Source organism: Oncorhynchus keta, chromosome 30 (genome assembly GCF_023373465.1).
Source record: "Oncorhynchus keta strain PuntledgeMale-10-30-2019 chromosome 30, Oket_V2, whole genome shotgun sequence".
Taxonomy (NCBI): domain Eukaryota; kingdom Metazoa; phylum Chordata; class Actinopteri; order Salmoniformes; family Salmonidae; genus Oncorhynchus; species Oncorhynchus keta.
Window position 1 is genome coordinate 14,595,823 of NC_068450.1, and position 17,134 is coordinate 14,612,956.

The 17,134-nt window shown below is 43.7% G+C and overlaps 2 protein-coding genes and 1 long non-coding RNA gene across 65 annotated transcripts in view; 1 reads left to right on the forward strand and 2 right to left on the reverse strand.

The window, feature by feature from the left end:
- The first annotated feature begins 23 nt into the window (after positions 1 to 23).
- The window catches only part of LOC118372979 (moesin-like), a 40,817-nt gene continuing 23,706 nt past the window's right edge, over positions 24 to 17,134 (forward strand). For all 50 annotated transcript variants that reach the window (XM_052487792.1, XM_052487789.1, XM_052487793.1 and 47 more), the window contains exon 1: positions 24 to 371. The gene's annotated coding sequence lies outside the window, so the exon portion shown is untranslated. The remainder of the gene's footprint in view (positions 372 to 17,134) is intronic.
- Positions 514 to 15,860, reverse strand: LOC118372982 (zinc finger C4H2 domain-containing protein-like). 3 transcript variants are annotated; one of them, XM_052487798.1, is made up of 5 exons: positions 15,693 to 15,860; positions 12,151 to 12,322; positions 3,260 to 3,432; positions 3,003 to 3,165; positions 514 to 1,150 (listed from the first exon to the last, which is right to left on the reverse strand). In XM_052487798.1, exons 1-5 carry the CDS (start codon positions 15,743 to 15,745, stop codon positions 1,037 to 1,039), a joined length of 675 nt encoding a protein of 224 aa, XP_052343758.1. In that variant the 5' UTR covers positions 15,746 to 15,860; the 3' UTR covers positions 514 to 1,036. The 3 variants fall into 3 exon arrangements, with proteins under 3 accessions (XP_052343758.1, XP_052343757.1, XP_052343759.1); XM_052487797.1 differs by having other exon boundaries at positions 2,976 to 3,165; XM_052487799.1 differs by lacking the exon at positions 15,693 to 15,860 and adding an exon at positions 15,517 to 15,677 and having other exon boundaries at positions 2,976 to 3,165.
- Positions 13,948 to 15,490, reverse strand: LOC127913921 (uncharacterized). 12 transcript variants are annotated; one of them, XR_008087277.1, is made up of 4 exons: positions 14,896 to 15,490; positions 14,776 to 14,835; positions 14,476 to 14,535; positions 13,948 to 14,355 (listed from the first exon to the last, which is right to left on the reverse strand). It is a non-coding gene; the product is annotated as an uncharacterized LOC127913921 (long non-coding RNA). The 12 variants fall into 12 exon arrangements; XR_008087266.1 differs by having other exon boundaries at positions 13,948 to 14,415; XR_008087275.1 differs by lacking the exon at positions 14,776 to 14,835.

Here is a 17,134-nt window from a genome sequence, read left to right on the forward strand (position 1 = left end):
GAGGACGCCGTGGGAGAATCTCATTTACATACTCCTCACGTCCTCTCTATTTCTCTAAACCGATTGGAGGAGAAGGTCAGAGGGGATGGACCTCTGGCTTTCTCATCCAATGGGCTTTGACGAGGTAAGGAGAGAGGATGCCAGGAGTATGTAAATGAGATTCTCCCAGTGTGCAATTTGGGTGAGCTGCTGAGGAGCCTCCACAAGACCTCTGACCCCCAGCAGGGAGTCACAGCAACCTGGGGTTACCTTGGAGACGGAACAGGAATCTGGATGTAACCTGCCAACAGAATGTCAATAAAGAATTACCCTGAAGGCCCAGAATGTTAACCTGACGACTTCTTGATGACAGTACAAGAACTGAGCTGAAGGTACCTTCATACTGGCACTATACAACATGCGGACCTATCTGAAATATTCCCCATATAGTGCACTACTTCTGATCAGAGCCCTGTGTGTGACCCTGTATTATAATGAGGTTCACCTTCGTCTAGAAGAAAATACAATTCCAACTGCAGTACAAAACAGCCATTTATTTTTGAATTCTTGTTTTAAAGTTTCACATTACAACACTGTTAAAAGCAAACAAGCGTCATGGTTTTCTCAGTCCTTGACCACCCCTTCCTTATGTGTTCAGTAAACATTAGAACAACTTCCTGGGTTATACGCTGCAACAATAAAACCCTCTTTCATATCATCACAAACAGTTACAACACAGTCATTATAGCTCAGCCAGGGAAAGTGTTCATGCAATGTAAACATACTAAATACAGAGTAACAAGTACATTCAGTCAGTTTTACATTTATAATGCCTGAACCAATCACAACATGGGTACAGCTACAGTATAATGGTTTGTATTATTGCATATAACATGGTTACGGTCTATTAAACCTTAACCAATTACATTTCAACACTTTAGCACCATTAAAAAACACTTAGGATAATGAAGTTAATACTAAATGCAGGTTCCATGGCATGGAGAAGGTTATGAAGATGTGTTTTACTGAAATGTAGCAATATGAGGTGTGTGTGTGTCTACTCGTCAGGCTTCCTCTTGGGTTTCTTGGGGTTGCGGGAGCGACTCTTGGCCTTACACAGTGGACAGATAGGAGCGTTACGATGGATCTGCTGGTGGCATGACAGACAGGCCTGGAGAGAGGACAGAGATGTTATAGTGTGTCATTACTATGTCCATACACAAGTCAGTACAGTGTCATTATTGTGTAGGTACAGATGGGTGGAGGAGGGTGTGTACCTACATAGGAGGGTGTGTACCTTCATAGTAGGGTGTGTACCTTCATAGGGGGGTGTGTACCTTCATAGGGGGGTGTGTACCTTCATAGGAGGGTGTGTACCTTCATAGTAGGGTGTGTACCTTCATAGGGGGGTGTGTACCTTCATAGGGGGGTGTGTACCTTCATAGGGGGTGTGTACCTTCATAGGAGGGTGTGTACTGTGTACCTTCATAGGAGGGTGGGTACTATGGACCTTCATAGGAAGGTGTGTACTGTGTACCTTCATAGGGGGGTGTGTACCTTCATAGGAGGGTGTGTACTGTGTACCTTCATAGGAGGGTGTGTACTGTGTACCTTCATAGGAGGGTGTGTACTGTGTACCTTCATAGGAGGGTGTGTACCTTCATAGGAGGGTGGGTACTATGGACCTTCATAGGGGGTGTGGACCTTCATAGGAGGGTGTGTACTATGGACCTTCATAGGAGGGTGTGTACTATGGACCTTCATAGGAGGGTGTGTACTGTGTACCTTCATGGGAGGGTGTGTATTGTGTATCTTCATGGGAGGGTGTGTATTGTGTACCTTCATGGGAGGGTGTGTATTGTGTACCTTCATGGGAGGGTGTGTATTGTGTATCTTCATGGGAGGGTGTGTATTGTGTACCTTCATGGGAGGGTGTGTATTGTGTATCTTCATGGGAGGGTGTGTATTGTGTACCTTCATGGGAGGGTGTGTATTGTGTACCTTCATGGGAGGGTGTGTATTGTGTATCTTCATGGGAGGGTGTGTATTGTGTACCTTCATGGGAGGGTGTGTATTGTGTACCTTCATGGGAGGGTGTGTATTGTGTATCTTCATGGGAGGGTGTGTATTGTGTACCTTCATGGGAGGGTGTGTATTGTGTATCTTCATGGGAGGGTGTGTATTGTGTACCTTCATGGGAGGGTGTGTATTGTGTATCTTCATGGGAGGGTGTGTACTGTGTATCTTCATGGGAGGGTGTGTATTGTGTACCTTCATGGGAGGGTGTGTATTGTGTATCTTCATGGGAGGGTGTGTATTGTGTATCTTCATGGGAGGGTGTGTATTGTGTACCTTCATGGGAGGGTGTGTATTGTGTATCTTCATGGGAGGGTGTGTACTATGGACCTTCATAGGAGGGTGTGTATTGTGTACCTTCATGGGAGGGTGTGTATTGTGTACCTTCATGGGAGGGTGTGTATTGTGTATCTTCATGGGAGGGTGTGTACTATGGACCTTCATAGGAGGGTGTGTATTGTGTACCTTCATGGGAGGGTGTGTATTGTGTACCTTCATGGGAGGGTGTGTATTGTGTATCTTCATGGGAGGGTGTGTATTGTGTACCTTCATGGGAGGGTGTGTATTGTGTACCTTCATGGGAGGGTGTGTATTGTGCAAGGCAAACACAACTCTGGACAGTTATCTGACTGTGTTGAGGTGCAGAGTATCTTCATGGGAGGGTGTGTATTGTGTATCTTCATGGGAGGGTGTGTATTGTGTACCTTCATGGGAGGGTGTGTATTGTGTATCTTCATGGGAGGGTGTGTACTATGGACCTTCATAGGAGGGTGTGTATTGTGTACCTTCATAGGAGGGTGTGTATTGTGTACCTTCATGGGAGGGTGTGTATTGTGTATCTTCATGGGAGGGTGTGTATTGTGTACCTTCATGGGAGGGTGTGTATTGTGTATCTTCATGGGAGGGTGTGTATTGTGTACCTTCATGGGAGGGTGTGTATTGTGTACCTTCATGGGAGGGGGCTGTTGTCTGAAAGTGGCAGTCTGGCGGGCGTCTTGTTTCCGGGAGACCTGGAGTTGTTGGGCCGCAGCAGCCGCTGCTGCAAGGGATTCTGGGATTGTGGGCTCATGAGGCTCCTTCTGCCACTCTGCCTTCTGTTTCTCAAAGTAACTATGGCAACAGATAGAAGATAGCACAGAGAACAAGTTGATGTGTGTGTGAGGGCCTGTGCGACCGTGTGTGTGTGTATAGTAAGTGTACTGACTCCAGAGAGAGTTTCTCCTCCTCTTCGTTGAGGTTGGGAAGTCTGTGAAGGCCCAGGGTCATCCTCAGGGCGTCTACATGTTCCTTCAGGGGTTTGTAGTCATCATGGAGCCTCCGCGTCGTCTCCAGTAGCTTGTTCAGGTCGTTCTCTGACTGCTTTATAGTGCTCTCCATCTGGGGAGGAGAAGGAGAGAGGTGGAAGGGGAGAGGAGAAGGAGAGAATGGGAGAGAGAAGGAAGAAGGAGAGAATGGGAGAGAGAAGGAAGAAGGAGAGGAGGAGAGGAGAAGGAGAGAATGGGAGAGAGAAGGAAGAAGGAGAGAATGGGAGAGAGAAGGAAGGAGAGAATGGGGGAGAGGAGAAGGAGAGAAAAGGTAGAAGGAGAGAATGGGAGAGAGAAGGAAGGAGAAGAGGAGAAGGAGAGAGATGGAAGGGGAGAGGAGAAGGAGAGAATGGGAGAGAGAAGGAAGAAGGAGAGGAGTAGGAGAGAGATGGAAGGGGAGAGGAGAAGGAGAGAATGGGAGAGAGAAGGAAGAAGGAGAGAATGGGAGAGAGAAGGAAGAAGGAGAGGAGAAGGAGAGAGATGGAAGGGGAGAGGAGAAGGAGAGAATGGGAGAGAGAAGGAAGAAGAAGAGGAGAAGGAGAGAGATGGAAGGGTAGAGGAGAAGGAGAGAGATGGAAGGGGAGAATGGGGGAGAGGAGAAGGAGAGAATGGGAGAGAGAAGGAAGAAGAAGAGGAGAAGGAGAGAGATGGAAGGGGAGAGGAGAAGGAGAGAATAGGGGAGAGGAGGAGAGAATGGGAGAGAGAAGGAAGGAGAAGAGGAGAAGGAGAGAGATGGAAGGGGAGAGGAGAAGGAGAGAATGGGAGAGAGAAGGAAGAAGGAGAGGAGAAGGAGAGAGATGGAAGAGGAGAGGAGAAGGAGAGAATGGGAGAGAGAAGGAAGAAGGAGAGAGATGGAAGGGGAGAGGAGAAGGAGAGAATGGGGGAGAGGAGAAGGAGAGAATGGGAGAGAGAAGGAAGAAGAAGAGGAGAAGGAGAGAGATGGAAGGGGAGAGGAGAAGGAGAGAGATGGAAGGGGAGAGGAGAAGGAGAGAATAAGGGAGAGGAGAAGGAGAGAATGGGAGAGAGAAGGAAGAAGAAGAGGAGAAGGAGAGAGATGGGAGAGAGAAGGAAGAAGAGGAGAAGGAGGGAGGAGAAGAAGGGGAGAGAGAGAGAGGAGAAAGAACCTTAAATAGTTTGTTATTTTTCTGTAAATCTCAACCCAATTTCAGCCTTTGCCCAATCCCTTCACATTTTGCAAAAATGCTTTCAGGTGAGAAGTTGTGGGTGAGGGAGTTGTTCATGAATATTAATTTTGGGATTGGGTAAATGTAGTTGTACCTGACCCCAACACTTTCTCACTAAAGTGTAATTGCCAGAAGTCCACTGAAGCAATCTGAGAATAAAATGTTGTGCATTGTGAGCAAACACAACTCTGGACAGTTATCTGACCGTGTTGAGGTGCAGAGTTACTGACATCTATTACCAAACACAACTCTGGACAGTTATCTGACCGTGTTGAGGTGCAGAGTTACTGACATCTATTACCAAACACAACTCTGGACAGTTATCTGTCCGTGTTGAGGTGCAGAGTTACTGACATCTATTACCAAACACAACTCTGGACAGTTATCTGACTGTGTTGAGGTGCAGAGTTACTGACATCTATTACCAAACACAACTCTGGACAGTTATCTGACCGTGTTGAGGTGCAGAGTTACTGACATCTATTACCAAACACAACTCTGGATAGTTATCTGACCTTGTTGAGGTGCAGAGTTACTGACATCTATTACCAAACACAACTCTGGACAGTTATCTGTCCGTGTTGAGGTGCAGAGTTACTGACATCTATTACCAAACACAACTCTGGACAGTTATCTGACCGTGTTGAGGTGCAGAGTTACTGACATCTATTACCAAACACAACTCTGGACAGTTATCTGTCCGTGTTGAGGTGCAGAGTTACTGACATCTATTACCAAACACAACTCTGGACAGTTATCTGACTGTGTTGAGGTGCAGAGTTACTGACATCTATTACCAAACACAACTCTGGACAGTTATCTGACCGTGTTGAGGTGCAGAGTTACTGACATCTATTACCAAACACAACTCTGGACAGTTATCTGACCTTGTTGAGGTGCAGAGTTACTGACATCTATTACCAAACACAACTCTGGATAGTTATCTGACTGTGTTGAGGTGCAGAGTTACTGACATCTATTACCAAACACAACTCTGGACAGTTATCTGACCGTGTTGAGGTGCAGAGTTACTGACATCTATTACCAAACACAACTCTGGACAGTTATCTGACCGTGTTGAGGTGCAGAGTTACTGACATCTATTACCAAACACAACTCTGGACAGTTATCTGACAGTGTTGAGGTGCAGAGTTACTGACATCTATTACCAAACACAACTCTGGACAGTTATCTGACTGTGTTGAGGTGCAGAGTTACTGACATCTATTACCAAACACAACTCTGGATAGTTATCTGACAGTGTTGAGGTGCAGAGTTACTGACATCTATTACCAAACACAACTCTGGACAGTTATCTGTCCGTGTTGAGGTGCAGAGTTACTGACATCTATTACCAAACACAACTCTGGATAGTTATCTGACCGTGTTGAGGTGCAGAGTTACTGACATCTATTACCAAACACAACTCTGGACAGTTATCTGACCGTGTTGAGGTGCAGAGTTACTGACATCTATTACCAAACACAACTCTGGACAGTTATCTGACTGTGTTGAGGTGCAGAGTTACTGACATCTATTACCAAACACAACTCTGGACAGTTATCTGACTGTGTTGAGGTGCAGAGTTACTGACATCTATTACCAAACACAACTCTGGACAGTTATCTGACTGTGTTGAGGTGCAGAGTTACTGACATCTATTACCAAACACAACTCTGGACAGTTATCTGACCGTGTTGAGGTGCAGAGTTACTGACATCTATTACCAAACACAACTCTGGACAGTTATCTGACTGTGTTGAGGTGCAGAGTTACTGACATCTATTACCAAACACAACTCTGGACAGTTATCTGACTGTGTTGAGGTGCAGAGTTACTGACATCTATTACCAAACAACTCTGGACAGTTATCTGACTGTGTTGAGGTGCAGAGTTACTGACATCTATTACCAAACAACTCTGGACAGTTATCTGTCCGTGTTGAGGTGCAGAGTTACTGACATCTATTACCAAACACAACTCTGGACAGTTATCTGACTGTGTTGAGGTGCAGAGTTACTGACATCTAGTACCACTAACAGTGTAAAATTGAATTCCCCATTGGGAATGTGGACTCACATTTATTGTGGTGTTGGGGAGAAAAGTGCATCATTTTGAAAATTAAGATTAGAGGCTCAATTCAATCAAACCCATTAGTGCTTTTCCAATGGTCAAATTAACTCACAAATTGGTTTTCAGTAGTGTATAAAATCCTAAAACTACTGCCAGGGTTACCCCTCTCACAGGTAGGCTTTCATTTTTCAGAATTGGAAGTGTGTGGGCATGGGATGGCTATTGTAAATAACAAAAATCTGCCCCATGTGAGATTACTGCTCACAACCATTGAACTATGAGCCACCTGTTTTAGCAGACTGCAACGCCAATCAGCCGTAGCAGTTGGGAAAAAATACAATGAGTTGATTTGACCACCATTGTCATCTATTTCTTGTTACGATGGCTGTGGCTATGAATTTAACATGATTTTCAGAACCTACAGTGGCAAGAGAAAGTTTGTGAACCCTTTGGAAATACCTGAATTTCTGCATAAATTGGTAATAAAATTGTATCTGATCTTTATCTAAGTCACAACAATAGACAAACACAGTCTGCTTCAACTAATAACACACAAATAATTCTACGTTGTCATGTCTTTATTGAACACACTGTGTACAAGTACAGGGTGGAAAAACTATGTGGACCTTTCGATGTAATAACCGGTTTGGCAGCAATAACCTCAACCAAATGTTTTCTGTAGTTGTGGATCAGACCGGCACAACGGTCAGGAGGAATTTTGGACCATTCCTCCTGTCGTGTCTTTACTCTCATTAACTGAAGACTTATAGTTTTTATCAAAGATTCTCTGTAATTAGTTATTACGCAATCAACTGATTAATCGCGTAACTAATTAACTAGGAAGTGGGGGGAACCAAGGAAAAATATTCAGATTACAAAGTTATCATTTCCTAAAATAACTTTTCAGATATTTTATCTGATCAATTAGTCTTCGAATTAATGAATTATTTACTTTACCTCACGTTAGTCTCATTCCAAACGTCGTAAATTGTTGGCTATCTGCACAAAGCCAGTCTTCTGTGAAACCCCTCCCTCGAGGTGGTACCACCCAGCACATCGAGAAGGGAGTGTATTTCATACTGTGAACCCCTCCCTCGAGGTGGTACCACCCAGCACATCTAGAAGGGAGTGTATTTCATACTGAATCCCTCCCTCGAGGTGGTACCACCCAGCACATCGAGAAGGGAGTGTATTTCATACTGTGAACCCCTCCCTCGAGGTGGTACCACCCAGCACATCTAGAAGGGAATGTATTTCATACTGAACCCCTCCCTCGAGGTGGTACCACCCAGCACATCTAGAAGGGAGTGTATTTCATACCGAACCCCTCCCTGGAGGTGGTACCACCCAGCACATCGAGAAGGGAGTGTATTTCATACCGAACACCTCCCTCGAGGTGGTACCACCCAGCACATCTAGAAGGGAGTGTATTTCATACCGAACCCCTCCCTCGAGGTGGTACCACCCAGCACATCTAGAAGGGAGTGTATTTCATACCGAACCCCTCCCTCGAGGTGGTACCACCCAGCACATCTAGAAGGGAGTGTATTTCATACCGAACCCCTCCCTCGAGGTGGTACCACCCAGCACATCTAGAAGGGAGTGTATTTCATACCGAACCCCTCCCTCGAGGTGGTACCACCCAGCACATCTAGAAGGGAGTGTATTTCATACCGAACCCCTCCCTCGAGGTGGTACCACCCAGCACATCTAGAAGGGAGTGTATTTCATACCGAACCCCTCCCTCGAGGTGGTACCACCCAGCACATCTAGAAGGGAGTGTATTTCATACCGAACCCCTCCCTGGAGGTGGTACCACCCAGCACATCTAGAAGGGAGTGTATTTCATACCGAACCCCTCCCTTGAGGTGGTACCACCCAGCACATCTAGAAGGGAGTGTATTTCATACTGAACCCCTCCCTCGAGGTGGTACCACCCAGCACATCTAGAAGGGAGTGTATTTCATACCGAACCCCTCCCTCGAGGTGGTACCACCCAGCACATCTAGAAGGGAGTGTATTTCATACCGAACCCCTCCCTCGAGGTGGTACCACCCAGCACATCTAGAAGGGAGTGTATTTCATACCGAACCCCTCCCTCGAGGTGGTACCACCCAGCACATCTAGAAGGGAGTGTATTTCATACTGAACCCCTCCCTCGAGGTGGTACCACCCAGCACATCGAGAAGGGAGTGTATTTCATACCGAACCCCTCCCTCGAGGTGGTACCACCCAGCACATCTAGAAGGGAGTGTATTTCATACTGAACCCCTCCCTCGAGGTGGTACCACCCAGCACATCTAGAAGGGAGTGTATTTCATACCGAACCCCTCCCTGGAGGTGGTACCACCCAGCACATCTAGAAGGGAGTGTATTTCATACCGAACCCCTCCCTGGAGGTGGTACCACCCAGCACATCTAGAAGGGAGTGTATTTCATACTGAACCCCTCCCTCGAGGTGGTACCACCCAGCACATCGAGAAGGGAGTGTATTTCATACTCATTGATTGGACTCCAGGTTAGCAGCCTCCTGATTTCAATGATCTTTTGGAGAAGTCATTAACCTCGGGGTTCACATGTTTTTTCCAACCTACACTGTAAATGTTTAAATTATTTATTCAATATAGATAAGAAAAATACACTAATTTGTGTGTTACTAGTTTAATCCCTCTATGTTTGTCTATTGTTGTGACTAAAATGAAGATCAGATCAAATTTGATGACCAATTGATGCAGAAATCCAGCTAATTCCAAAGGGTTCACATACTTTTCTTCTTGCCTCTGTATATGATTTGTTCTTCTTCATAAAAGCACATAGATGTGTATGAAATGGTCAACAAAAACCTAGAATTTGTTCCAATGCAGAAATGTGCCTTTACTGCCCTTTTGAATGTTGTGTAACGTCAACAGTCTGGTCAAGGAAGCATCATGCTAAATATACTGGCACACTCCACTTACCAAGACCATTACCAAATAAGGCACACTGTCACCTGCTTTTATAGTAAGCCTCGAGGTGGTACCACCCAGCACATCGAGAAGGGAGTGTATTTCATACTGAACCCCTCCCTCGAGGTGGTACCACCCAGCACATCTAGAAGGGAGTGTATTTCATACCGAACCCCTCCCTCGAGGTGGTACCACCCAGCACATCGAGAAGGGAGTGTATTTCATACTGAACCCCTCCCTCGAGGTGGTACCACCCAGCACATCGAGAAGGGAGTGTATTTCATACTGAACCCCTCCCTCGAGGTGGTACCACCCAGCACATCTAGAAGGGAGTGTATTTCATACCGAACCCCTCCCTCGAGGTGGTACCACCCAGCACATCTAGAAGGGAGTGTATTTCATACCGAACCCCTCCCTGGAGGTGGTACCACCCAGCACATCGAGAAGGGAGTGTATTTCATACCGAACCCCTCCCTCGAGGTGGTACCACCCAGCACATCGAGAAGGTAGTGTATTTCATACTGAACCCCTCCCTCGAGGTGGTACCACCCAGCACATCGAGAAGGTAGTGTATTTCATACTGAACCCCTCCCTGGAGGTGGTACCACCCAGCACATCTAGAAGGGAGTGTATTTCATACCGAACCCCTCCCTGGAGGTGGTACCACCCAGCACATCTAGAAGGGAGTGTATTTCATACCGAACCCCTCCCTGGAGGTGGTACCACCCAGCACATCTAGAAGGGAGTGTATTTCATACCGAACCCCTCCCTCGAGGTGGTACCACCCAGCACATCTAGAAGGGAGTGTATTTCATACCGAACCCCTCCCTCGAGGTGGTACCACCCAGCACATCTAGAAGGGAGTGTATTTCATACCGAACCCCTCCCTCGAGGTGGTACCACCCAGCACATCTAGAAGGGAGTGTATTTCATACCGAACCCCTCCCTCGAGGTGGTACCACCCAGCACATCTAGAAGGGAGTGTATTTCATACCGAACCCCTCCCTCGAGGTGGTACCACCCAGCACATCTAGAAGGGAGTGTATTTCATACCGAACCCCTCCCTCGAGGTGGTACCACCCAGCACATCTAGAAGGGAGTGTATTTCATACCGAACCCCTCCCTGCAGGTGGTACCACCCAGCACATCTAGAAGGGAGTGTATTTCATACCGAACCCCTCCCTGGAGGTGGTACCACCCAGCACATCTAGAAGGGAGTGTATTTCATACCGAACCCCTCCCTCGAGGTGGTACCACCCAGCACATCTAGAAGGGAGTGTATTTCATACCGAACCCCTCCCTCGAGGTGGTACCACCCAGCACATCTAGAAGGGAGTGTATTTCATACCGAACCCCTCCCTCGAGGTGGTACCACCCAGCACATCTAGAAGGGAGTGTATTTCATACCGAACCCCTCCCTGGAGGTGGTACCACCCAGCACATCTAGAAGGGAGTGTATTTCATACCGAACCCCTCCCTCGAGGTGGTACCACCCAGCACATCTAGAAGGGAGTGTATTTCATACCGAACCCCTCCCTCGAGGTGGTACCACCCAGCACATCTAGAAGGGAGTGTATTTCATACCGAACCCCTCCCTCGAGGTGGTACCACCCAGCACATCTAGAAGGGAGTGTATTTCATACCGAACCCCTCCCTCGAGGTGGTACCACCCAGCACATCTAGAAGGGAGTGTATTTCATACCGAACCCCTCCCTCGAGGTGGTACCACCCAGCACATCTAGAAGGGAGTGTATTTCATACCGAACCCCTCCCTCGAGGTGGTACCACCCAGCACATCTAGAAGGGAGTGTATTTCATACCGAACCCCTCCCTTGAGATGATGTATAGGAACCTTCTCAAGGTGCCTCTACGTCACGATTCCAGTGGTGGAATTGAAACACTAGGGGTGAAAACAAACTATATTTACTACTAAAAGACCAAAATACACTGAGTGGACAAAACATTATGAACATTACAAGCTATGATCCCTTATTGATGTCACTTGTTAAATCCACTTCAGTCAGTGTAGATGAAGGGGAGGAGACGGGTTAAAGAAGGATTTTTAGCCTTGAGACAACTGATACATGGATTGTGAATGTGTGCCATTCAGAGGGTTAATGGCAAAAGATTGAAATGCCTTTGAAAGGGGTATGGTAGTCAAGAACTGCAATGCTGCTGGGTTTTTCACGATCAACAATTTCCCATGTGTATCAAGAATAGTCCACCACCCTGAGGACAACCAGCCAACTTGGCACAACTGTGGGAAGCATTGGAGCCAACATGGGCCAGCATCCCTGTGGAGTGCTTTCCACACTTAAAGTCCATGCCAGAAAATGTAAGGCTGTTCTGAGGGCAAAAGTGTGGCAGGGTGCAACTCAACATTAGAAAGGTGTTCTTAATGTTTGGTTCACCCAGGGTATATCACTATTGCAATCAACTTAAAAATTAAGAACTGAATGGATGTGTTTCGCTATAACTAAGCCTAACACATCTGGTTTTCCATTAAAAAAAAACAGATCAAATAGTAAAATAGTGGTTTCTGCCTCTTCCTCTCACACACTCTCTCTCTCTCTGTCTCTCTTTACCCACCACATTGATATCAGCGTGTATAAGTCGTAGCTCCTCTACATGGGCCATCTTCTCCTGCATTAGGAGGTCCATCTCCTGTTTGTATTCCTTCAGATGTTTCTCCTCAGACTCGAGGGACTCAAACTCTGACTTCAGACGAGACTTGATCTTCTGCATCTGTACCGTCTTATTCCTGAAATGACAGAAAACACAGTTTAACCAACGCATTACTAGTTAGTTATCACTGTAAAACAGTAGTTATTACCAATGCATTACTAGTTAGTTATCACTGTAAAACAGTAGTTATTACCAATGCATTACTAGTTAGTTATCACTGTAAAACAGTAGTTATTACCAATGCATTACTAGTTAGTTATCACTGTAAAACAGTAGTTATTACCAATGCATTACTAGTTAGTTATCAGTGTAAAACAGTAGTTATTACCAATGCATTACTAGTTAGTTATCAGTGTAAAACAGTAGTTATTACCAATGCATTACTAGTTAGTTATCAGTGTAAAACAGTAGTTATTACCAATGCATTACTAGTTAGTTATCAGTGTAAAACAGTAGTTATTACCAATGCATTACTAGTTAGTTGTCAGTGTAAAACAGTAGTTATTACCAATGCATTACTAGTTAGTTGTCAGTGTAAAACAGTAGTTATTACCAATGCATTACTAGTTAGTTGTCAGTGTAAAACAGTAGTTATTACCAATGCATTACTAGTTAGTTGTCACTGTAAAACAGTAGTTATTACCAATGCATTACTAGTTAGTTATCACTGTAAAACAGTAGTTATTACCAATGCATTACTAGTTAGTTATCACTGTAAAACAGTAGTTATTACCAATGCATTACGAGTTAGTTATCACTGTAAAACAGTAGTTATTACCAATGCATTACTAGTTAGTTATCACTGTAAAACAGTAGTTATTACCAATGCATTACTAGTTAGTTATCACTGTAAAACAGTAGTTATTACCAATGCATTACTAGTTAGTTATCACTGTAAAACAGTAGTTATTACCAATGCATTACTAGTTAGTTATCACTGTAAAACAGTAGTTATTACCAATGCATTACTAGTTAGTTATCACTGTAAAACAGTAGTTATTACCAATGCATTACTAGTTAGTTATCACTGTAAAACAGTAGTTATTACCAATGCATTACTAGTTAGTTATCACTGTAAAACAGTAGTTATTACCAATGCATTACTAGTTAGTTATCACTGTAAAACAGTAGTTATTACCAATGCATTTCTAGTTAGTTATCACTGTAAAACAGTGGTTATTACCAATGCATTACTAGGTAGTTATCACTGTGAAACAGTAGTTATTACCAATGCATTACTAGTTAGTTATCACTGTAAAACAGTAGTTATTACCAATGCATTACTAGTTAGTTATCACTGTAAAACAGTAGTTATTACCAATGCATTACTAGTTAGTTATCACTGTAAAACAGTAGTTATTACCAATGCATTACTAGTTAGTTATCACTGTAAAACAGTAATTATTACCAATGCATTACTAGTTAGTTATCACTGTAAAACAGTAGTTACCAACAATACACAGTAGTTATTACCAATGAATTACTAGTTAGTTATCACTGTAAAACAGTAGTTACCAACAATACACAGTAGTTATTACCAATGCATTACTAGTTAGTTATCACTGTAAAACAGTAGTTATTACCAATGCATTACTAGTTAGTTATCACTGCAAAACAGTAGTTACCAACAATACACAGTAGTTATTACCAATGCACTAGTTACCAATTACACAACGTTAGGTAGTTAACCTACCACTGGGCTATTTACTAATGCACTAGTTACCAATTACACAACGTTAGGTAGTTAACCTACCACTGGGCTATTTACTAATGCACTAGTTACCAATTACACAACGTTAGGTAGTTAACCTACCACTGGGCTATTTACTAATGCACTAGTTACCAATTACACAACGTTAGGTAGTTAACCTACCACTGGGCTATTTACTAATGCACTAGTTACCAATTACACAACGTTAGGTAGTTAACCTACCACTGGGCTATTTACTAATGCACTAGTTACCAATTACACAACGTTAGGTAGTTAACCTACCACTGGGCTATTTACTAATGCACTAGTTACCAATTACACAACGTTAGGTAGTTAACCTACCACTGGGCTATTTACTAATGCACTAGTTACCAATTACACAACGTTAGGTAGTTAACCTACCACTGGGCTATTTACTAATGCACTAGTTACCAATTACACAACGTTAAGTAGTTAACCTACCACTGGGCTATTTACTAATGCACTAGTTACCAATTACACAACATTAGGTCGTTAACCTACCACTGGGCTATTTACTAATGCACTAGTTACCAATTACACAACGTTAGGTAGTTAACCTACCACTGGGCTATTTACTAATGCACTAGTTACCAATTACATAACGTTAGGTAGTTAACCTACCACTGGGCTATTTACTAATGCACTAGTTACCAATTACACAACGTTAAGTAGTTAACCTACCACTGGGCTATTTACTAATGCACTAGTTACCAATTACACAACATTAGGTCGTTAACCTACCACTGGGCTATTTACTAATGCACTAGTTACCAATTACACAACATTAGGTCGTTAACCTACCACTGGGCTATTTACTAATGCACTAGTTACCAATTACACAACGTTAGGTAGTTAACCTACCACTGGGCTATTTACTAATGCACTAGTTACCAATTACACAACATTAGGTCGTTAACCTACCACTGGGCTATTTACTAATGCACTTATTTTGATTACAGGGAAGAAGGCACAAAGACAACGTTCTGTCAGTCAACTTCCTGTCACTCAATCATGCTTAATAAGAAACCAATTGCCCTAAGGCATCTTCTATTGTTTCTACATTATTTAACCTGGTTAGTCTCTTCAGATAGATACACATTTTTCAAGAGACCTGTTTTCTGTTGCAATCGATTAGTTTACTGTGAAATAAGGAGAGATACTATTTGTCATGGGAATAAGTAATAGAATGCATGCATAGCCGACATAAAGATGGACGTGCACCATATGACATTGTTATAACTGGTGTAACTATATATTTTTTCTACTGATGTTACTGACGCGAAGCTATACAGCGGCACATCTATTCAACAATATGTACATTTGTAACTGGTTCCAAAAGAATGAACCATGGTTAGCCAATTAACAACCTGGCTAATGACAAAAAGCTTGCTAGCTAAAATGCCAGGTAGCCGCTAATCTGGCAAAGCACTTCGCATCTGGATTTTTGTTGATGCAAACAGTTGGATTGATTATATATAATGCACAGCTAGCAAGCTATTCTGTAACATGTTTTTTTTGCAGTTCCTCCGCTTGCTAACCTTGCTCGAGGCTCTGTCGACACATATAGCTAGCTTCCTCGCCCAATAACAAAGCCAAGACGCTAATATCAGCTGGCGAGACAATTCCTCTCTCTGATCTTTTCCTGAGCCATCCAGCTACATTTACCAGATGTGGTTTCTTTGAAGAAGAATATACTTTATTGATTATTTTTTACCGTATTTCCATAATGTTTTCTAGTTTGCACATTATGTCTTGTTCGTCCCCCATGGTTTTGTCTTTAGACTGATAAATTAGATCTTAATTGAAGGCCAGGGTGGTCTGCCGACCAGCTAATCAAAACAATCCCGTCAGCTGTAACAGTCGCTGTGAAGCACCACGCATGCGCGGAGAAACAGTGGCGAAGTGTATTGTACTTCAGTGACCCCAGCTGGAAACTGTTACATTGTTTCAGACAGACACTGTCTGATAAAAACGGTTATACTGTTGTTCTAGCCTTTTAATAGAAACGGTTGTATTGTTGTTCTAGCCTTTTAATAGAAACGGTTGTATTGTTGTTCTAGCCTTTTAATAGAAACGGTTGTATTGTTGTTCTAGCCTTTTAATAGAAACGGTTGTATTGTTGTTCTAGCCTTTTAATAGAAACGGTTGTATTGTTGTTCTAGCCTTTTAATAGAAACGGTTGTATTGTTGTTCTAGCCTTTTAATAGAAACGGTTGTATTGTTGTTCTAGCCTTTTAATAGAAACGGTTGCATTGTTTGAATGTAATCCTCTTTATGATGGTGTAAACTGTCTAAACTCTACATTACTCATAAAGGTGCTTATATATATTCTATTTTTTTTTAACCAAATAACAACTAAGGATCGGACTCTTTTTTTCCATTTTCGCCTAAAATACATACCCAAATCTAACTGCCTGTAGCTCAGGACCTGAAGCAAGCATGTGCATGTTCTTGATACTGTAATGACCTGACTAGATCATAAATGAACAATTGTCCAGACAGAGGCTTGAGTTTACGAATTGACGGTTTATTACACCAACTTTACACAGGCTACTGTTTGGGCCGTAGCACACGCCAAATAGATGACAGATAACCCACAAGCCAATCGTGACCTTCTCTTGTGAAACCCAGACGTAAGAGAGAGAGAACAAAGGCTGAACCTGGTCTTAACTTCCAATGCTCCACCCCCCTGTCCAACCCCCCTCCACGCCACTCCGCCAACCACCAGGATGCCCGGCATCAGAACATTCCAGGCATTCCCGTGATTGGCAGATAGCAGGTTGATTGACAGGTCGGACCCCGCGAACACCGGGTACTGGTCAGTACAACACAACCACCTCCTAGCCTAACACATAACACACAGCTGTCTGTGCGGGTCGCTACAATACTATTTGAAAGGAAACACTTTGAAGTTTGTGGAAATGTGAAATTAGTTTTCGTAAAATATGGTAAAAGATAATGCAATGACAAAAACATTTGTTTTCCCCCCAAAATAATCTCCATCTTTGAAATGCAAGAGAAAGGCCATTATATATGTCACGACTTCTGCCGAAGTCGTTGCCTCTCGGGCGGTGGGCTGCGGTCGACGTCACCGGTCTTCTAGCCATCATTGATCCATTTTTCATTTTCCATTGGTTTTGTCTTGTCTTCCCATAC

Excerpts from the sequence above, each read along its gene's own strand:
- LOC118372982 (XM_052487797.1), bottom strand. The coding sequence starts at position 15,745 with ATGGGGGACGAACAAGACATAATGTGCAAACTAGAAAACATTATGGAA. Across the intron at positions 12,323-15,692 it reads GAAAACATTATGGAAATACG|GAATAAGACGGTACAGATGC; the intron begins GTAAAAAATAAT and ends CTGTCATTTCAG. Across the intron at positions 1,151-2,975 it reads ATACACACCCTCCCATGAAG|GCCTGTCTGTCATGCCACCA; the intron begins GTACACAATACA and ends TCCTCTCTCCAG.